This window comes from Rhipicephalus microplus, chromosome 6 (genome assembly GCF_043290135.1).
Source record: "Rhipicephalus microplus isolate Deutch F79 chromosome 6, USDA_Rmic, whole genome shotgun sequence".
Lineage (NCBI taxonomy): Eukaryota > Metazoa > Arthropoda > Arachnida > Ixodida > Ixodidae > Rhipicephalus > Rhipicephalus microplus.
Window position 1 is genome coordinate 161,856,312 of NC_134705.1, and position 22,831 is coordinate 161,879,142.

At 45.1% G+C, this 22,831-nt stretch overlaps 1 protein-coding gene across 4 annotated transcripts; it reads left to right on the forward strand.

Moving 5' to 3' along the window:
- Nucleotides 1-2,460: 2,460 nt before the first annotated feature.
- LOC119167219 (protein max) lies at nucleotides 2,461-21,943 on the forward strand. 4 transcript variants are annotated; one of them, XM_075866900.1, is made up of 5 exons: nucleotides 2,461-2,643; nucleotides 7,363-7,470; nucleotides 7,582-7,662; nucleotides 12,777-12,900; nucleotides 21,354-21,943. In XM_075866900.1, exons 1-5 carry the CDS (start codon nucleotides 2,605-2,607, stop codon nucleotides 21,590-21,592), a joined length of 591 nt encoding a protein of 196 aa, XP_075723015.1. In that variant the 5' UTR covers nucleotides 2,461-2,604; the 3' UTR covers nucleotides 21,593-21,943. The 4 variants fall into 4 exon arrangements, with proteins under 4 accessions (XP_075723015.1, XP_075723016.1, XP_037274557.1 ...); XM_075866901.1 differs by having other exon boundaries at nucleotides 2,462-2,643; nucleotides 21,387-21,943; XM_037418660.2 differs by lacking the exon at nucleotides 7,582-7,662 and having other exon boundaries at nucleotides 2,463-2,643.
- The last annotated feature ends 888 nt before the right edge of the window (nucleotides 21,944-22,831 follow it).

A 22,831-nucleotide genomic window follows, 5' to 3' on the forward strand; every position in this document is an offset into this window, starting at 1 on the left:
CCTGCGAGACAATTACGGGGCTCACTTTTCTCTTCTTTTCACTTAAGATGACCCCCCCCCCCCCCCACGCAGCCAGTTTTGCACGTTAGTTCCGGCGGTAGAGTTGGGAGTGGTCTGTGACAGGTTGAGGTTTGACTGTTTACGCCAAGGAAATACCTATAGCATATAGGTCTTTTCTACCATGGAGAGCAACAACTGGATTTTTTTCTATTCGTGTCAATACTTACTTAAGCTAAACTTCTCTTTTTTGGGGGGTCACGCATATTTACCACCACAAGAGAGGGCAAAGTTCCATCGCAGCGTCTACACCTCTTCCCTTTGGTCGAGTCCGAAAGTAAACGCGCTTCACAATGAACGGCCGTGGTCAGTGGCTTTCCGGGAGTGAGGAGTGGAAATAAACATTTCTTGGCCGCTTTTAGCATCGCCAAGAACTTGCGTCGCCATAACACTGCCCTGCTCTTAAACAAAATGCAACACTTTGAGGCTGGTCAGAAAACGCTGTCAATCGGTGACTCTTAGCTTGCTCACAAAGCAAGCTAAGAGAGTGAGTCAGGCCCCGGGCAGAGATTCACAATGCGTATAGCGGTATCTTATGCAGGGCGTGATCGAGTCCTTGACCAGATTTCGTCCGTACATTCACCGGTGATATGGAGGAAAACAGCCGTTATCTCCGTAGATTGTCCCTTTTATTCGTCATAGTGTCGGTGCGTCGTCGAAATAGCTTTTCCACAGGACACAAAGGTGTTAAGTAGATAAAGTAGCAACCAACATATACCCTGCTGCGAGGATCTGAGGGTTGCTGTGCACACATGAGCTGGCGAATTAATGGGGTTTTTATTAGTACTGGCTGTGGATCTCTCCATAATGGCGGCATTTCTGTAAGCCAATCGAAGAGACTGTACCAGGTCGTTGGAGGATCAAGTTGGAATTACGTAAATGGTCTTTAATATGGACGAGGAAGTGCGTAATGGGGCCGTAGTGTTTAAGAAGAAGAAAAAAACGACGCAAAAAGACGACACGTGCTGTTTCTTCGCCCATACTCCTTTAGATGAGCGTCACTAAGAAGATGATATGGAAGGAGGTCGTCATCTTGGTAGGTTCACTGTGCAAATGCTGTACCAGAAGATGTGTGTTTATAGCATTCCATTTATAATCCTTTTCTTCTATGACTGCATTTGTTTGAAGTCACCTTTAATAAGCATGTGTGCAATATCAGTGACGGAGGAACTTCGGGCATATTAACTGAGCATCAGATGCCATCAATCCCTTTAACGGAGAAACTAGTCTTTACGTAAGAACTCGATGAACCAGCAATACTAACTGAATCGCTAGTACTTCAACAATATTAATTATGCCATGTGAAGTATCGGTCGTACCACAGCTCTTATCAGTCTTGAAACCGACAAATAATCACCCACCTGCACGCCGCTTGTGCATACTCCAACCAGCATAACTTCCAGTTATGTTCTTAGGTACCAAGACATTAGGGTAGCTGCTTTTCACTTATCTAGCACCGATACACTGTCGACGCAGGGAAGAGTGGGGGTTCAAGTGGTTTCCCCCATGTTTCGCTCGTAGTTGCCGATTTTAATGTACAGTTTTAATGAATTCCAACAGATAATGATGTTAAGGAACGTGTAGGGGACGTTAATTGTACTATTTTAAGTGCATTGTAGCAATTGTGATGTAGTTGTCAAAAAGTACAGTAAAAAAAGATAAAGACAACTTTCAACCTACAGGGACCGAAACCACAACCAAGCATGAAGCTGAGACCGCGGCCGCAGCTACATGCGCGTTTTATTCGAAGGGTGAGGATGCGGTCCCTGCCCACTGCTACTTGTTTTTTTGTACCCTTCGCTTTCTTCACATTTCTATCGTAACTATACTACAACACACTTAAAACGGTATAACTGAAGTCCCAAAAAATGCCTCCTTGGCTTCGTTGTCAGGTAGTTTTATCGGGGCTGTATCAAAGAAAGGAACAAGCCCTTAAAATTGTTTGCTTTCATTTCTTCGTCATTGGGAGCAATGATTGAGATGAGCAAAATAAAAATAAAAAACGACGCTCGGCAGTCGCTCGCTGGCGTATCGGGTCTGTGCCCGTGCGTCGCTCCACAACGCTCTCGAGAAGGCCGCAGTAAAGTGCTTCGAAGGCGGAGGCCATGCTATGGTGGCTAGCCGTGCGAAGCAGCCCGGCTGCGAAAAAAGAGAAAAAAAAAAAGCGACCTCTACGAACGCATTCGGCGTCATGTTCGGTCCCCGTGGCCTCTCGCCAGCTCTCCGAGACCCAGCCCTGCAACCTCGTTGCGCCATTGGGCCAGGTTGGGTCTGCCGCAGCCGCTTCGAGCGGCTGTACCGACGCGCCTGCAGCCCCTCGTGTTTACAAGGTGGCTGTGACGTCACGGCGCGCACGTGGGTAGGGAGAACCGCGTGGCCAGCGTGGCGCTGGCATCGGCCATATTTCTCCTCCGCTCGCACATTGCGCCGATCCTCCCGTCGCGTTGTCGGCGTTGGATAGCGAACGCGAGTTACATAACGTCTTTTTTGTGCACCATCGCCGTTACCACAACAACCAGTGGTGTTCCTGCTCGTCGGCAAGGAATAATGAGCGATGAAGAGCGCGACGTCGACATCGAAAGTGACGTGAGTACTGACGATGAAGAAAGGAAAAAAAATCTCCGCGCCTTCCTTTCCCCGCGCGCGCTATGCACGCTCGATCAACCGAGGGAGCGTGGTGGGCCCCGCACTATCGGTCATGTGGTCGCCTTCGGGGGTTCCTCAGTGCCCACGCGCTGAATGCCAGGGTTTTCGGACGCGGTCGTAGTTTTCTTACCTCCGACGCCCGCGTTTCGTGACGCGGCGGCGGGCTGGCTCAGTTCACGGCGTTTGGTGTTTTGTTTGTTCTGTTATTCGCTCGGGATGGGGGTGACGAGGCCTAGTGTACCAGTCGTCTCCCGGTTAGTTGCGCCTACGTGCGAAAGCATGCGGCTGGGGATTACAGAAAAAAAAAAAAAAATGTCGGCTCGGTGCAACGGCCCGCTCCGTAGCGTTCCAAGGGGACGTGACCGCTATTTGTCCGCCGCCGCTGCCGTGTGGTGCGTTGCACGGGCGGCTGTTCAAGATGCGTGCTCGGTTGTTCACGTGACTCAAAACAATCGCGCCGTTACAGAACCAAAACGCAAACACCAGCGTGTACTGGACTCGTATCGTGTACCGTCCTGTCGGCTCGTTTCTTTATCCTATTTTTGTCGCTTCCCTCTCAAGAGCACGAAGCCCCATCGTGCGAGTTCTCGCTTGACAGCGTCTCGATCTGCTCCTCCATTAACTGAAGCTTGCGTGGCTGTCAGCTGTCGGGTCACTTTTTGTTATATATATTTTTTTCCCTTCGTCCGCGATTCCTGCGGTTCTCCTCGTGCGCGTGCGTGTTCGCTTTCCGTATGAAACGTGCCGTGGCTCTTGGAGTTTTCGATCCACGGAGCTTTAAATTAATTTTTTCGTAGTTCAGTTTCATTAGGGGCGCGTTGTTAGCATTCGATGCCGTTTTACAACGACCTCATGGCGCTTTTGGTGTAAGCCATTGCACTCTCAAACCATCAACATACGAAACTACGATTTGTGCTGTACTACCGCGGCGCTTTTGGTGTAAGCCATTTCTTTTTCAAACCATCAACATACGAAACTACGAGTTGTGCTGTACTACCGCGTTTCATGCGACTCGTTCAACGCTGGCGTTGCCCGTCTCAACGCCGCCTCCGCACCACCGCCAACGTGTTCAGTCGTCCGTACCGTGTTCATTTTCTTGTGATTACTTGCGCTGGGTAGCGTCACCCCGTCATTATTAACTGTGCTCTCTCTTTGCTTCTAGCAGACTCTTATCCCACTTTCTACGTCACCACTCTAGTATGAGACGATGTTTAAAAAATGGGGTCTTGGTAAATTCGGCGCCGGAACACGAATGACTCGAACGTCAGACGCGACGTGCTCCGCGCGCTAGGTTATAAATGAAGTAACCAGCGGAAAAGTGAGCGAACGGTGCCGAAGTATGCGAACAGTTACACGTTAAGACAGTGAAAGGCTTTGATGAAATTCCAGATTACTGAACGAAACATGCCGATCGCTTATGTAAAACGCGATAGAGCATTGTCTTACCTGATCAATATGTCACCCCCGGCTAATGCTATTGACTGAAATGTTAGTTCCAATATACTTCCCTCCATTCTTTCTTTTATCCCTTTTTTTTGTGTGTGTGTGTGGAACACTGTTCTGGCAGCGATGCTTATGACAGCATTTTCCTGTTTCTACTTGTCCACGTTTCCTTTTACACTGGTTTGCCTACAAAAACCTGTCAATGGGCCTCTGTTCAGACTCTATTAAACAAACACACCTTTAACACGATTCCTTTCACTATGTACGAAAAGACACGGTACAATTGCCTCTTTTGACCCTTACATGCATCAAACATTCTAGTTGAAGTGACTTTGCCAACTAGCACAGCAATTTTGTCAGGCTGCCAAGTGCTGCAGTTTTCTGATTTTGACTAGTTTGACCCATTTTGCTTGTAGCAATAGGACAGTAGGGAGTTTTCAAACAGGGGCCCTATAATTTTGGGGCACAAAAGCCCTTTGCGTATGTACGCTTTGGGTCAAACAGGAGCAACGAGTTTTCAAATAGGGTCTGTGGCACTTTGCACATCATTCTCCTATTCTAGGTCAGCTGTCACTTCAGTGGGTGACGTCACGCTTGTCTGTCGCAAAGCTTTTTGGGCGCCCGCTGAATTCAAGAAATAGCATCCTCAACGCAAAGCCCAAAGGTGGTTTTGGTGTTGTACATGGTGATCTCGACGCTATTTCTTTGGGGCCCCTATTCAAAAACTCTCTATTAGTCTTATTGGACCAATGCAGTACAGGGGTAATTGCTGTGCTATTGGGTGGAAAGGAATAACTGCGGGCTAAAGCGAAACAGGGGAAGTGGCTAACTTCAAGCTAAGCGTTCACTAGAAAAGATTAATACTTGTTGGCATTATAACACATGCGATCACTTGAAGTTGCCGACACACCGAAAAGAGCAAGAACAAATTCAGCGGTGCTGTGATGATGCGTTTCAAGCACACTTTGTATATCTGCCCTCTCTAGTGAACTCTTAGTTGTAAGTTGGCACTTGTGTCTGTACTCCTGTATGCTGATCGGGTATGGCCCTCTTTTTCTTTTCGCATTTTTACGTAACATTGCACGTGTTAGAGCATCTTGCTAGTGTTGTGCTGTCATCGACAGGTGCCTCTCACAGAGTTTTGCACGAGGAAGTATGTTTTGCATGCATGCACAGTGTATTTGCATTGCGATGCCCCCATGTCACTGTCCCTGGTTCTTGCTGTGATTGTACGCTTCCGTTTTTGCTATGGAAGTGTTTGTTTTAATTTGAGAATGTCTTTCCTATAGTCTGTTTTGTTACCCAGTTTAGCCGTTTTTTTTTTTTTTTTTACCGAAGAAACATTTGCGCAATTGTTTTCTTGCGGCATGTACAGTCCTTATCGCCTGCCACCTTTTCTTGCCATGACTGTCTTACAGGCGAAATCGCTAAAATTATTGCCGGCATAATATTTTTTGTGCATTTATTAGCCCAGTACAGTAAACCAGTACTATAGACCAGGCAAGAGGGCCATTAGAGCAAAAAAAAAAAACTAATATGTGAAAGAATGCTTGATAAAAATAATGCAATGTGTGATGTGAAGCAGGAATTACGCTTCAACATTACCAGTATTCACAAAAATGTTGCATGTCGGTTTTGAAATGTTTCTTCAATGGCGTCTCGTAATATAATGTCTCAGTATACCTGTACGCTGTACTGGAATGGGGTAGTGTGTCAACCGCGTGGCACACTAAGAAAACTCTTGCCGTCACTCCATTAGAGGTCGACTACTGTTGATGACTGGTCAAGTTGGTTTGTCGTACTTGAACCGGTACAGCGCATCACAAAAGAGAAGAAACGGACGAACGAAAGGACAGGGCGCTCGGCCATTTCATTTCCTGTGATGCACTGTAGCCAATTTCACGGATGGGTTTCAGTGCCACCACATTGGGCACTGAAACCGTTTTGTATCTTTAACAACTTATGAAAATTGTGTATGCATAAAAACGGTTGGGTTGGTGGCCAACCGTTTCCATGACCTAATTGATTCATGTTTCAGTTTACAAAAATTATAAACAGCCATTCATTTAAGAATCTCAATGTCGCGGCGCCTGTATTTCTGGCGCAATTTCGTCTATACCAGTTCCAAGTCCACCTGAAGATAACTCTGATCCAGGTGTACCTTGCAAGTGAAATTTAAATACGAAGTGTGAAGCTTTCTGCATTCATTAAGTAAACTGCTCAAAGAACACGGTTGAAACCAAGATGACTTGCAAAAGTTAAATACTACGAAGCATTTGTATGCATTATCGCAAGAAATCTGGTTCTGCTTTGTCTGAGCTTGCATGTTTTCTATTGCAAATGAGTGTCCCAGATCATCTGCGTGCTGATTGTTTTGATTGCAGAAGGCATATAAAAGCACGTTAATGTTGATTCCATGCATATATATGCTTGTCTGGTTATCATAGTACTTTGAAGTTATGCAACGTAACACACTGCGAGGTCCGGAAGGGTCACATTAAAGGGATACTGGCAGCACCAACTTTCTATGCAAGTTTACTCTGCCACACAAAAAAAACTCCAAGCAAGTGTGAAGCTTAGTGAATGCTAAGACATTTTATATTGACATGAAGAAAGTTGGTTTTCTGATTGGCACATTTACTGAAATGCTCACTATCGCGACGCTTGGCTAGTGTCAGTTCAGGTGACTTGGCACACTAGCATGGCTAGTTTCGATTACGTGAGGTACCGAAAACAGTCAATGTGTGGCCACTTAAGCATCGCCACTGGAGCCTTGGAGCAAAGAGGCGACGAAAACATCGCTGCGTCTTGTGCAAGCTGGTAATGAGAGTCTCGCACAGTGCTGTGTCGTCACTGCAGAAACCAGCACTAGCTTATATAAACATACTGCTATTACTTTTTCAAGGTGTACTCACGTTCTATGTTCTTAGGGGTCTGGTCCTTCATTTGATGCAAAAAAAGCAATTGAAAATTTTTGTCTCGCTACTTTAATAGTGTCGGGCCACGTACGCCTCTCGTTTCTGTCAGCCGGAAGAGCGGCTGCCAGGTTTTTCTAAATAGTAAGGAGTGCTCCACATATACTTCAGCATTTTACTCCTCCAAAGTGGTGCCAAAGTTCACGAATACAACGGAATGATTATGCAAGAAGGTTTTCATGTGTACAATGAACCTGTGAGATGTGCTGCTGCAACCCTTGCCTTTCGCTTACACTTGCAGGCGGACAAGAGGGCACACCACAACGCGCTGGAACGACGACGGAGGGACCACATCAAGTTCAGTTTCACCAGCCTACGGGACGCCGTGCCCTCTCTACAAGGGGAGAAGGTGAGCTGTTAATGGGCTTCTGATTTGGGCACTACTTTAACAAAGCCTGTTGCAAAGAAATTGTGCGTGTCAATGCTGCTGTACACTGGAGCACGCCTGTCTCGCACCCAGGCTGCTGGCAAGCCGAGGAGATGCTCTCGCACCCAGACGATGGACTGCCACGGTGCGCATCGGTCGCGCCAAGTAAACAAGGCAAGCTGCGGCTCTGAGGCTTGAAAGTGAAAAAAATTCACGGCCCACGCCGCTTCTGTGTATAATGGCTCGTGGGGGCACTACTGTGTCGTCTTTGGATGCCAAAGTGAGAAGCCCAGCAGGCGAATATTACTTGGGGCTGTCTGCGACGATCACGATGCTCCACGGGAATTGTGCCGGTGCGATGTGTCCAGCTTCATCGCTAGTGGATAAGTGTGATTCAAACAGAAAAACTAAGAGGCGAAAGAAAATGCACAAGTGCACTAACTGAGAGGATTCTAATGTGACGTCCACCTATTCCAGTTTGCCCACTTGATTTGCACGACGTACTGCTCAGTCGAAGGCAGATGCAAGATTTGTCTGGTGGTGCACTCAATACCTTCCAGCATATCTTTTGACAAAAATCTAGTGTGAGGTAGTGCTTCCGAGCTTATGCAAGCAGTCTGCTTTGCCACTTTCAATCTAGTACTAAGCTTTGGTGCTTTTGGAAGGCATTCACATCTTCAAGATTACAAGCTTTCTTTCGTCTTCGGATGGTAGTAAATGGTACGGTGTTATTGAACAGCTGGCCAAAACTTCGTGCAGTCATTCCAGTGTTTGATTTTGCCAAATTTAATTGGACTCAAGGCATCCATCTTCACAGAATACATATGTTGGTATGCTAGTGAACAAGACCTTATGGTACCGAATTCCAGTGTGCACCTGACTTACATGACCCCAAAACAGAGATACTGCTATGGGGCAGTTTAAACGTCTGTACCCCAATGTAACGTGCTTGCGATTTTAAGATCTATTTTTCCTTAAAGAAGGTGCGTGTCGGAATTGGGTAAATACAGTTATCGTGTAAATGTCCTTTATGTTGGAGATGCAGGCGAAATGCTAGCTGAAACAGCAAAATTTTTAGCACATCTACACAGCACCTATTCGATGAAAGATAGCAGTATTCCGTGCATTTAAGTATTGATTTAACTAAAAGTAGTGCAGTTACACTCGTAAAGCATCATCGTTACAGGATTAAAATTGTGCAGGTAGCTTTCATAAGGGATCACTGAACGATACAGCAGGTGATACTGTCTGGTAGCACGTCTTTGTGAGCCAGATGCATTATCGTAAGTGCGCTCGGTGAAACTTGAAAAAAATTACGTTCAGCGAAATCACCCGCAAAGTGTACTCTAATCATTACGTGGTGCATGTTGAAATGAAGAGTTTTCACAAAACGTTGTGTGCAACTTGAAACGTGCAGCAAGAAAACATTGTTTCACTGTTCGTGAGCGGCACTGCCATTACAACTCTCGTGTGCTACAGCAAGAACGTTTTTGTACAAATGTAACGGCGTACGTACCTGATGAGGTTGCTTTCGCAGCCTGCTCAGCATGTGCTGAATACATTGTAGACTGGCACGATCAGTGGGTTTTGATGGTCTTTTAAAAACAGCAAAAATGTCTGGACTAGAAAAAAAAAAGCTTTCTGAGGAATTGAGTTTTTGAAGTTTCGGGTTTACTCTGTGTAGTGTCTGCTGGCATGGCAGCCCAGGGATGTTGCCTTATTACGTTTACAAGAGATGGGGCGACGCACTATACACATATGGTGCTACGCATGGAATTCGCTGTGTTTTGGTCTGCGCTCGCTTACAACCTAAAAAAAAAGAAAGAAAACAATGCCGCTCTGCCCACAGAACTGCGGGGCGCCTTCGTTACCTGTAATAGACAGTTGTGACAGCCCGTTTCTGCTTAAACCATAATGACTTCTCTCAGCTAATGCGAATACTATGCATATTACAAGTTAAAGGTTTGTTGTTACTACCTTTTCACGTCATGTTTGGCTGAGCAGTGATGTCAGAATCTCTGACAGTATTTGCCAGGACATTCAGGTTTATGATTTTAACCAATATTAATGGTAACTAACTGACAACTCTGCTTAGGAAAGTATAGGGTATGCTGTTGTTAGTAAATGTAATGTAAATGTGAAGAAAGAAAAATGTATGGAGATATAAATTGCTGCCGGCAAGGACCTAATGTGCAACCTTTCAATAATGTGTCCGATGCTCTACCAGCTGATTTACCCGTCTCCTTTGACTGTCTCTGTGGACGTTGCCATACCTCAGTTGATAGAGCATCAGATGCGTTATTGAAAGGTTGCAGGTTCGGTCCGTACCGGCAGCAGTTTGTATTTTTGTACACTTTTCTTTCTTCACATTTGCATTATATTTACTAATAGCATCCCCTGTACTTTCCTTGTAATTATTGTCTGTTGTCATATTAATATTGTCTTAAAAAAACTAGAAGCCCATAAATTTACTATCTCTGACCTAAAACGAATGACACAAATGTTTGTTTGTATGGTAAAGTCAGCTGTCTGAAAACGCTGTAGAAGTGGTTTACATAACCGAAATGCACAAGCGCTATGAGCGTTAATGCAATGTCTCCGTGGGAAGGACTGCAATGGTTGTGGATGGAGCATGCATTTTTATGAAGGTTGCAACAGAGGATAGGCCATGGCTGTTGGCTGCAGATTTGTGGAAGTAGAAACGTAAAAATATCTACGTGCTTATATTTACAGTGAGGGACAACTTTAAAAGGCATTTAGAAGTGTGGCAGCTTGGGCTTGTTGGTATGGCATGACGATAGTTATAGCGCGAGAACAAAACGACACAGAGACACGAAGGTCACGGCTCGTGTCTTTCGTGTCCTTCTTGTCTCTGTGTCGTCGTTTTGTTCTCGCGCTATAACTATCATCATCGTTTAAAAGGCAGCCGCATTTCATTTCATTTCATTTATTTACTCTCAAGGCCGAAGCATTACAGAGAGGAGCGGGTATACATCATACAAAAAAAAAAATCAGGAAATACAGCAAATCAAAATTATATGTGCACAATGGCGATCTGAAAACCATAAAAGAAAAGAAAGACTGCGTGATGTGAAGAAGAGGCAGGGTGGTTGTAACAACAATGTTCAACATGGTTGCGTCTTTGAGTGACACGCGCACACAAAAAACTAACAAGAGAAAACACAGCGTGACTTATAAGTGGCGAATTTATGCGAAATGGTTAGAGAGGGCGTTTTTAAACAAAGTGAGGTCAGTGATAGCAGCGATAGGGGCGGGAAGGTGGTTCCACTCATTTGCAGTTTTCGGGATGAATGATTCAAAATATAAATTCGTGCGGGCGCTAGGAACGCCCACTTTAAACTGATGATCGTTGCGTGAGGAAACGTACGATGGGGGCTGGAAAAGAGTGTTGCTAAAAGACGGAATACAATGAAAGATCTTATGGAACAGGCAAAGGCGAGATATTTTACGCCGAAGTGAGAGAGTGGGTAAGTGAAGATTGGCTTTCATTGAGGTAACACTGGACGTGCGATGGTAGTTAGACATGACAAAACGTGCCGAGCGATTTTGAACCACCTCGATGCTGTCAGCGAGGTAATTGGTATGTGGATCCCAGACTGATGACGCGTACTCGAGTTTGGGTCGGACTAATGTTTGATAAAGCAGGAGTTTAAGGTTAGTCGGAGCCAAAGAAAAGTTTCTGCGCAGATAACCTAACGTGCGATTCGCATTGTTTGTAATATAATCGACATGCGTGTTCCAAGAGAGATTGTTAGAAATATATACTCCTAGGTACTTGTAGGACGAAACCAGATCGAGATTGCTGTGGTTAAGTGTGTAGTCGCACGGTACATTATGAGAAATACAACGGGAAATTCGCATAGCCTTGCATTTAGTAACGTTTAGCTTCATTAACCATGCGTCGCACCATGATGAAATGTGATCCAGGTCTGTTTGAAGGGCAAGATTATCTGCGTTAGTCCGGATTTCACGGTAAATTACACAGTCATCGGCAAATAGTTTGATGGATGATGAGATGTCTTTAGGTAAGTCGTTGATGTAGATAAGAAATAGTAGGGGACCAAGAACTGAACCTTGCGGAATGCCAGACGTTACAGGGCTAGTCGGGGAACAATGGTCGTTAGCAGTTACAAACTGGGTGCGGTTAGATAAGAAACATTCAATCCATTTTAAGACGTTAGCATCAATATTTAGCGCGTTTAGTTTCAGAAGAAGTAACTTGTGGCAGACGGTATCAAAGGCTTTTGAAAAATCTATGAAGACACAATCAACAGTAGATGAACGATCAGCAGCAGAGAATTAATCGTTAGTGAAGGCCAGAAGCTGTGTCTCACATGAATAATATTTCCTAAACCCGTGTTGGTGAATGCTAAAGAAGGCGTTACTTTCAAGATAACTCGCGACGTGGGTGTAAATTACATGTTCGAGAAGTTTGCATGGTACACTGGTTAGTGAAATGGGGCGATAGTTCCCGGGACTATGAGCGTTTCCTGATTTAAACAAGGGAGCCACCTTCCCAACCTTCCAGTCCTCTGGGAGAACACCTTCTTCTAATGACTGATCAAAAAGTCTCGACAGAATAATTGAGGAATTTCCGACTCCGAATGCGAAGGAACTCAAGCCCGCGCCACCGAACGCACGCTTTTCACCGACTTAGTGAGCTGAATGGTCGGTGACACCAATGTCGAAGAACATCGCTGTTTACAAGCTGGACTAATTTTTTAGTCGTGGAGGCAATTGGCTCGTGTACTGTGGTTATCTGTGCAAGGCCTTACCTGTCTTGTGTTGTATCCAACTCAAGACAGGAACTTGAAGACAGGTGCTTGACCTCTTAACTGTTTTGATACTCTGAGAAGTCCTTTGCCTAAAAATTAAAAAAAAAATTTTATTCACAGTTGGCATTTAATACCTCTCTCCGAAAAAGAAAGTTTTTGCTGTTCAGAAAGAAATGGAAGCACATACGCAGTCAAAGCAGCTTACTGAACATTGTTTTTAAGTAGAAAGATAAAGGCTGGCTACCTTCCACTAATTAACGGTGAAAAGGGCACAACAGCGACAATGCCTTTAGAAATTTTCACACATTCTGAGACTGGTTTCATCATTCTGACAGTTTTGTATACTCTGTCAATGATGAAAATCTTCGCCGTCAAGTAGACGAGCTATGCTCATCCATTTGAGAAGCCAGAAGAGAGGATGAGTTTTGTGTGGTTACAAAATGCGTGTGAGATGTGTCCATACTAATCAACGAGTGCTGCCTTTCCTCGCAGGCATCGCGGGCTCAGATCCTAAAGAAGGCGGCCGATTACATCCAGTCGATGCGGCGTAAGAACACTGCCCACCTGCAGGACATCGAGGACCTCAAGCGACAGAACAAGCTCCTCGAGGAACAAAGTACTCACTTGCATGCTTGCATTCTTACTGCGACCGCAGTTCTGCCCACACCTGTGAGCGAAAGTTTGCGGAACCCAAAATTCTCAAAAAAAGCTATTTTTCCTTTTTATCTGGCAAGATACAATCCTCATTAGTCCTCCATCCTGTAGTTTGTATATTGAAGCCAATGCAGTCACCAGTTCAAGTGGAAGTGTTGCACATTGGTGGAGCAGAAATTCGCATTTTGTAGCTGCATGTGCTTCCCATAAACTTTTGTTGACAGGTGTGCATGGCTTTTAGCGCATTACCTGTGGCGCTTCCTCTGCAGGTAATGTAGTGTAGAGAAAATTTTATTTATTCTCGGCACAATACCGGCGGGGGGGGGGGGGGGCTTGCGGAAGGAGGAAGGGGGGTGCTTGTAGTCCTGTCCAGTCTGATTGACTGGGCTTGCGGAGCAGCTGCTGCTTAGCTGATAAGCTCCTACTTAACATGAGTGTACTAGTTTGACTCCTCGCCATGCCGGCCGCACTTGGATTCTGGGCAAAGTGCAAACATGCCCTGGCTAGCGAAGTCTAGGCACTTATTGAAGAACCCCCACGTGATCAACCTAATCTGCAGTGCCCCACCACAGCATGACCTCATATTCGTGTTGGTTTTGCAGCGCTTAAAGCTCCGTAATTACATTATTTGTTTCCAAACCATCAAGTTGAGGCAGCAAATTTTGAAGGTATGACAACCGGCGAGATTACTTTGTGTGGGCGCACACATCATCTACGGAATAGCAATGGCTATTATCACTTGGGACATGTTTAAAATCTAGTTGTAAAAAGCATGCTATGTTTTGAAAATGCATGGGAAGCAAATCAGTGCAATACAGCACTTTGGGAAACCATCGGCAACCTGACTTAAATGGAGAACTGATGCAAAAACTTTGGCCTTGCATTTATTCATTTTTTTCTGCGATGTGTTGCTGGGGGCCTGTTAGTTATAACACGGCACATCGCTGCAGCATGCGGCATATAATTACAGGCCCCTCATTATCAACCAGCTTCAGTTGTAATTTGAAAGAGCTTCAAAAACTACAAGCCGCCGGGGGCAACTATCGTGACCTAGCGTGTTCGGCTGTTGGCCACGTCAGCACACAGAACTGTGATACACTTCTGCACATTACGCATCAAGAATTTCTTTTGTATAATAATCAGGGCTGCTGTGTCGCCAAACATAACTTTCAAACTATGCGCCACGGCCACGCACTGACAAACAACCACCAAGATGTATAGATCGCTGAAACAAACGTGGCAAAAGAAAAATGGCAGCTATGATGTCATCATAACTCGTATTATTGACTGCAGCGTGGTTACGTGAGGGAAGTAGGGGTCCCTTTAGATGGTGTCACTTGCCTTCAATATTCAAACTTCAAAGTTGCTCTGAAATACCTTCCAAGCTCTATTTGCTGTTGATATTTTGCAGATGATGCATGCATCTTCACAGGAATAGATCCTGTAGGCCATCTCGGCTACAAAATTTTGTGCCAGTACCCTTTTAATGCCAACAGCCGCCCACTTCGCAGCTTTTTTGAGGCAGCCGTATACTGTGCAGCTGTTGTAAAGTCTGCTGCATGTCTGTCTTGATAAGCGATGACCCGAAATGCCTTGGTTGAGCCCTACTGGCACTACATTGTCCCAACAAAATGTGGGCGGCACGTTTGCGAGCAACATGACCACAAGAAAACTTTCACTGCATTTCGGAGAACGCGGTCTCATCACTATAGAGAAGGCCAGAGCAGGAGCAGATAGCCAAACCACTGAAAGAGCAAGCAGTAGGGAGGCATTTTTGTGCTGGCCAAGTCAAATTGTGTAGGTACAATTTCTCCCTGATCAGTGAACACTTTAAAAAGTGAATTACAAGCTAAACGAAAGCTGTGTGCACATCACATTTGGGTTTATTTTTCTCTTCACTGTTCTTTCTCTTGTCCGTTAACCAACCCCGCATACCTATCAATCAATCCCTTGTCGGTTTCCTGTGGTTCTGGCATTCATCAACCGCTCGCTCCATGTTGGCATGGCGGCATATGCTGGCCGGCGCGTCCCGCTTCACTGCTGCTAGTGGTTGTGTTCTGGAAATTGTTTGAACTAAAGGACTAGGTTTAACAACATAGACTTCCGAACAGTCAGTGTTGTCCTGTAACAGGAATAATGGTCTCAAGTTGCACTCAAACGTGAAATTTGAGGCTGTATTCATATAGGCATTGATTCGGAAAAGAGGCATTTGTAGGCACTATCAAAGCCCTCCTTAACCTCTAATTCATGCTCATATATATCAAAGGCAAGCAACAGAAACACAAGGAACAAAATGAGGAATTGCTTTAAATTTGGTCTTCAGTCTAATAGTAGACATCTTGTTCAATTTTTAGCCATCATTTTTCTAAGGTTTCAACTGGGGGGAACAGCAAGCTATGCACATGTAAACGCCTCTAAGCGTAGTTGTTGCCCAATGAAGAACTTCAGCCGTGTCAAATGAGAGTCTATGATGAAATTCGTCACTGTTTCATGAACACCAATTCAGTATCCCCGCGATCTGTGCAGGTAATATTTTGGGAACTATGTACTGATACAGTAGTCATCAGAGAATTGGAGGCTCTGCGTTAATCGCAATAAAGCCGCTCTGTCTGCTCTAGGATAATAACACTTTTAGTTCCCAGAACATGCCCACATTGTTTCTGTATCATGATGGTAGCAGCACTTTACCCCAAGAAACTTCCGATTACTTCATTTATCTTTATTTGATGCTAAAACGGAGGGTTTATTGCTATGCTGTGTCAGAGTATGGAAGGCTTTTCTTTCAGAAAAAGTTTTCAGATAAAAAAAACTACGATAATTTAAGGTCAACTCTTGTAATCATTTGTTCAGCTTGTAACAACATTTAATGCAAAATGTGTAGTCGTACGAAAGAAGAAAAGCATTTAAAACATATGGGCTTCTGTTTCATTGCGCTCTTGCTACTTGCCACAAGTCTTTTCGGCCAAAGCTTCCTGGGTGTGTCAAAGTACGAAACTGGACGCTATTCAGGTTGCGTGTTCTTGAACTATGAAGGGGGTCTACCCTGCGACGTATTTCAAGCGGAAAGCTTTGCTGTGTCGTGAATTTCGTTGTCGCGCTTCAGCACTTAGGATAAGCTCAGCGGTTTCTGAGAAAATCGGCCTGGACCTCCTTACAGAACAGACTGAGCTGAAATTGCTCGAGTGGGTGATGGGGAAATACCAGTGACTGCTTGTTACAGTAGCCCATTGGAAGCTGGGGAGGCACGAGCAGTGGCAGCTCTCATGCATTACCGTGCCACAGTGCATGGTACAAATACCAAGCAGATTTTAAAGACAGCAGAAACAGTAGGTGCAGTCAAACCTCACTGTATAGAGTACGGATGTAAGGAATTATCACTTACACTCAAACCTTACTATAATGAAGTTGCATCTTACACGAAAATTAGTTTGTTGTATCCATAATTTTAAATTCGTTGTGAAGGTGTGTTCCTAACTTTATACCTATTCGCAACTCTGTAAAACGCTCCCATGTGCTGGCAACACTAGTCGAATAAATGAAGACTGCTATGCTTAACAGGGTCAACGCGGCACTTTCTCTTGGCACTGTGCTGAATTTTTTTCTATTGTGGAATCTGATCTCGTTGCTTCATCAAAGGCGAAAGGGTGCTGGCCGTGGGCCGCCTCACTCTCATTGGCAGAAAAGATTTCCCTGGCGACACAGCGAAAATGGTTGCGCTTTGCATATGAACATTGCATCTCTTTGGCGATTCACGTCAGATTTACTTCAAGTTGAAGAACCTGTCTAGTGAGCCCGAGGTTGAAGAAGGCTACCGCTCATGAGTAGCGGGCCTCTTCGAGCGGTACTAGCACTTTGTCACTGCGTTGCTACATTGCTAGAGGGCCGTAACAGTTTTCAAGGTAACTACATTCTGACTTGTGCTGCTGGTTGCATGTATTCCATTGAGTTCTGTTGTTCCATCAAAAGCAGAATATGCATGCCGTTCATTTGATTACAGAACGGAGCTCTGCCTGGGCCAGTGTAGTTTCGATTGCAATAGGTGTGCTCCTTTCTTTTCGTTTGCCAAATCCCGGCTGCGGCGGCTGCATTTTCGATGGAAGTGAAAGTTCTGTAGGCCTGTGTGCTCAGATTCGGGTGCACATTAAAGAATTCCAGGTGGTCGAAATTTCCGGAGCCCTCCACTATGCTTTCATAATGATATGGTGGTTTCGGGACAACAAACCTCACATATTATTATTTGAAAGCTGTGTACACTTTTTGTGGTTGTACATGGCGCCCAAGTTTCGAGGCACCCCACCCAGCTTTAATGCAACAGGGTTCAAGAGCCTGTTTCATAGAAATTCCGGCTTCACCGTTGGCGTCATTGGTTGTGAGGGAAAAATCGTCGTCTTGTTCGGGACTGAAAAATAGAGTAAGATGCGAATGGGAGGATCGATCCCAGGCCGTCTGTGTGACAACGAGGTGTTCTACCACAGAGCCACGAGATTTGTTGGAGTTGCTCTGGAAAAAAAATAAACATTATATATGGATGTTAGGTAGGGAAAAGAGTCTCGTTAACCGCAGCATATATAGTTGGCTCCCAGTAAACAGAAATCTGGTAAATGGTGCTACTGCTTAAATAGAACAAGTGCTTCTGGCAAGATTGGTTCCGTTCTCGTATTCTGCACCCCTTGTCATCTCACAGTAAACGGAACTTCTGTTAAACAGAAGGCCAGGCGTCAAAAGGTGCGAATTAAGCAAGAGGGAGGTGCTTTAAAGGTGCACCAATTGCAAAGTGCTCATACATATTTTGTCATTATCAACAGCACAACCATCAACAAAGTGAACAGCTGTGCAGGTTCATGTGTTGCCTTACAGACGCGCAGTGGGCTCTTAACAACTAGGCTTGCAAATGCATTCAATGATACGTTGAAACGGTTAAAGGGACCCTCCAATACTATTTAACGCCCCCATCTTTTACTCGTGAGTTGTGTGAACTGAAGTACAGACAAATTAACGCACCATGAATGGCAGTGATAATGGCCCGCGCACCCAAGTTATTTGATTAAAAAAAATTGAAGTAAAAAAACATTGCCTACCCTCAACTTGATTTTTGCGAGGTCACCTGACACCTCGTTTTAAAAACATTCCATGTCACTCCCTCCTCTCATTCTGAGAAGGGAGCTCTAATGATCAGGTGGTGAAATACTGTTGAGCCAAAAATCGACCGGCGATATGGTGGCCAGCATCTCTGTCGTGCTATGTAGTTGTAGTGATCTATTTTTGTTACCGCTGCGTCTGGGTTCAACGAATAAGTGCAAAAAAAAAATGAAACAGATTTGTAATATCAGTTCTGATGGCACGCCACGATCTCTTCTAATGTTACACTTATGCAATCATAGGCTTGCAACTGTCCTCCGTCATTTCCACCCGCAAAAGTTCTGGCGAGCTCCATTACGAGCTGATGCGGTCAGCAGCCATGTAGTGATCTTATGTCGTGATTAAAATGCTAATTCATTTCACATCGAGGCTTAGGTCTATGCTAACATTATATCCAGCCATCACTCTACACGAAACTTAAATAAAAAAAATGTGCCAAAAGTGTTGTAGGGCCCCCTTTCAGGCGAGCACTGACAATGCAGACTAGCAATCGAGAAGGTGATGAACACAGGGTCTGATTACGGTATCGCGACCAACTCTTGAAAGCGAAACTCAAGTGTCCTCTAAAATACATTTTTTGCATTACCTCCGTGTTTGGACCACCTTTGACCAAACTACGATTTTATGTTATGATGTCATAATGACGTCTCAAGTTTTGGCAGTTTGCGACATCACACGGCGACGTCGCCACGTGCTTGTGATTTTTTTGCATCACTTGTCCTCGACTTCTCGTGACGCCGATAAGCGAATTTCGCATTTGATGAGGCATCCGAGGCTTTCGCCGTAAAAAACGTTATACCATCACGCCCACTTTGCGACTTTAGTTTGAGTACGAGTATGCATTTGTATGAGTAACCTCTTCTCGAGTGGAAACCGCTGCTGAAACACAGTACCTGCTGCTGTATAATGCTAATCATCTCCAACAGTTTTTGTGTGTAGTTCCCTGCCAACATCATTTCTGCCGGTGCTCTTGCTTGTCATGAGAAGGTCTGCGTAGCAAGGTTTTTTTATCGCCCTTGCATCATTCCCAATCACGTGGAGGTTTGGTGCAAGTCTCGTCAGACCAAGTAGTGAACACATTGCTGCTTTCTGTTCTGAACACGAGGTGCACTTTAAAACAGTCCTGCACGAGGAGGCGGCAGTGGCCCAGCTCGTTTAGGGCTGCCACGCACTGAAAGTGTGCCGTGTACTCTGCGGTGACACGAATGGCATTACGTCGCATGTGTTGCCAAAGGGACAGTTGAAGGCACCTGTCACGATAGCATCGTCGTCTATAAGTCATCAAGTGTGTGTTGGTGGCCGTCGTCTCATTTCCATGTATTTCCAGTGCTTGTCTGTGTAGGAATTTCATCAAAAGCCTCATCAATCAAGTTTTATGTCATTTCGTCATTGCTTGACAGGCCTTTGTAACTGGAAATTTCGCTTAGTTGAGTCATTAATGGCTTAGCGTGCTGTGGGCCACACCGCAAGTCAGTGGGGACAGTTAGATTGTACTCTAGCTTGTACTCTACAAAAAGTACATTTTGGTTCATTCTGTGTTTTGGTGCCCTCGGGCAACATTCCCGCATGACATTGTCGCCCACAAAAGCTTGATCCTTCCTCGACCACCTCATTTGGCCAATATTTACCACCATTTCATGTCGCAGGGAGACTAGGTGTGTGCATCCTTTGTCTCCAGCTGGGAACGATAAAATGAGAGGATAACCACCAAATCTTGGGCGTTAAACGATGTAGTATTAACGTGTACACTCAAACCTCGTTATGACAAAGTTGAATCTTACACAAGAATAAGTTTGTTATAGCCAAAAATTTGTTATAAAAGTTAATTTCGAACACTATTTATTGCAAGGCTATCTTATCAATTACTTCGTTTCAACAGGTATGTCGTTAGATCCAGGTTCATTATATGGAGATTCGAGTGTATAAGCATGTGCAAATCAAAAGTACAAGTATCTTTTTTCCACATATTCAAAGATTTTTTACCACCACTGCGTTGATTGACCACAAAGTCATTACTCTGTCATTACGCTTCCAGAGAAAAAGTTTTTTTTTTTAATTATGAACTGGTAGGGCGTGATTACAGAGGGGATGATTGTTGATTCCTCCGTCATGAGAATTGTCCTTGTAGAAATAGCTGCAGCTGAGTTGGACGCTGAATAAAATTTACAGCAGATATTACTATTGGGCCGGTATGACAGACTTAGATATGCCCATGTCGACACCCTCTGCCACATTTTCTCGTGTCTACAATGGTTCAAACGTGTAGTGTTTTTGGCAGCCCAGTATGTTATGATGCACTCAAATTCATGAATGTGAGAGACACAGTCTGTAGTGTGCTCCTTGAACATCTGAAAGTGTTACGCTTTCCACTTGAGGCATGTCTCGCTAGTCAAAAGCTGTCACGACTGCCGCGCCACACCAAGAAGTAGCTGCAGCCATAAGGTTTCAAAATAGTACACTACGGGGAGGTTTGGCGCTCTGTGGGTGCAGCAATGTATGACATTTCAGCCAGCATTGGATCTATTGGTAGTTTATCGATTTGTCCTACCTTCGCTTTTTGTGGCCTGCCAAAGGTCAGTAAAAGTTCCGCTGTCCAGTTTCACCACGTTGATCCTTTTAGGCTCAGCAATTCAAATCAGCTCCAGTTTACACCGAGCTATTCTTCTATCCGAAACAACAAGTGCTGTTGAAGCCATAAGCTAAAGGTTAGGCTAATCGATGCACTATCGTTACCATAGTGGCTCAACGACTGCAGTGCCAGAACTTCCTGTTGCAAATATTTTAAACAATTGGGTCTCAGCACTCTGGTGTAATGCTATTTGGCTGCAACGCTCCTAGATGGCGTCATCATTCCTACTAAAGTGGGGAACATACATTATGCATTCGTACCAAGACACCTATAATGGTATAGTTGTCTGTGCATCGAACTTCCATGCTCAAAAGTCATCAAGACAAAGGTAAAGTTCCCTTTTAAGTAAATTGGTCAAACTTTGTCCTAAATTTCTGAGCTTCCTGTCTGTATTTTTATGGAGACTAAAATAACGTGCGTCACTTCTTGGTGGACTCCAACGTAAAATACTTCTTCCGGAATGAAAAGGATAGTGTTGAAGAAACTGTTTCTTTAAAAGTGCGGTTGCACAAACGTTCGGGTTCCTGCTCTTGTTTAACCTCTGAAGAATGCATTGAACTTTTCAGGCAAACCCATCTGCCATGGCTCACTCTGTAACAGCGGTGGTGTTGGGAACTGCCCTGGTGAATGTGGGTTCTGGTTTTCAGTGTGTGAACGCCGTGGTCTGTCCTGCCTTGCAGTCCGGGCGCTGGAGAAGACCAAGGTGGCCGGTGGGGGTGGCTACTCAACTGGCTCCATGCTCGACGCAATGAACATCAAGGGGGACTCCATCTCCGCTTTCGACGGTGGCTCCGGCTCCGAGAGCTCTGACGACACGGACAACTCCTCCCGGGGTTCGCGTAAGAAGCTGAAGTCCAGCCCTGGGTCCACGCCCCTACACCTCTGAAGTGGTTGCCGCCGGTTGCTTCGATCGTGGAGCAAGCGACGAAGCTCGCCGAAGAAAGCCTGCCCCGGATGCAACTGCATTGATGTTGAGCCAGATGCCCTCTCCCTCTGGCCCCTACATGCCTTATTTTTTTCTTTTCCTTCGGTCTGTTCCCTCTAGCAGGAGGGGCTGAATATTCAGGCGGATGCATTGGGGGCTTTTGTAGGGGAGGCGAGGACGTTTTAAAATGTTATTTATATACGCGCAATTTTTTCTCCTTCCCACCCTCTTCGATGTGCCCATGTTGTGTGGCTTCTTTCATACTTGTACCTGTTAGCGGGCACAAATGATTGCATACGGACAGGCGGCGCGTTCTTCCACGTATGCCGCATCCACTCTTGGCCGTGACTTTTTTCTGAGGAAGTGCTCGGCTGTTGTTGGCTCGCGGTTATTGTAGCAGATATAGGCGTCTGTCCTCACCCAAATGCGTAGGGGGATGTGCGAGGATTTACCTCCTCCCCGGCATCTCTCTTCGGACTTGGTTATGTAACGGGAAGCTTTCGTTGACGACGGCATTTGTAGCTTGTGGTGTGACGGTTGTGACGGTTTTGCTTGCAGTCTCGCTTGGTGTGTTTTAACAGGTGGAAGGGAAGTAAAGGACAGTGTGGCATCGGCAGCGCTCGCTCGTCGTTCGATTGCTGTGTGCTGCTTGGGCAGCGCGCCGTTCTTTCTTGGGAACGAGGTCTGCCGGTATGTGTCTTACAAGTTCAGGAGTATAGTTTGTTGGTGGAATGTGTGGCGAATGAGTCAGGCTTGGCACTTAAGAGGAAGAGTAATTATTGACGTTTTAGATTTTCTTCGTGAATCGAATAACACAGCTTCAAGCCGTGGTCAGAACTAATGTCATGGATTAAAAATGAACTTGTTTCTTGAATGCGAAGTCTCGTTATTTTTTCCTTAGTTGTTGATGATGAGGCACCGCTAAGTCTCACTTGCTGGGCTTGTTGGTGTTGGTACAAGCTTACTGAAATACAAAAATATGCGTGACCATGGTTATGCGTGTTTTTACTTGTTTCTGTTCTGTCTTGTCGTTCTTAGTGTTTATGCATACTTTTGTGTTTCAATTAGGGCTCACTTGCGCATTTTGGATCATAACGTTCAAGAAGGCCGAACGACAGGCGGTAACCTGCTACAAGGGTCGGGAGAATGCGAGTTTAAGGATGTTGTGAATGGAAAAGCAATGCGCATTAACCGAAAGGG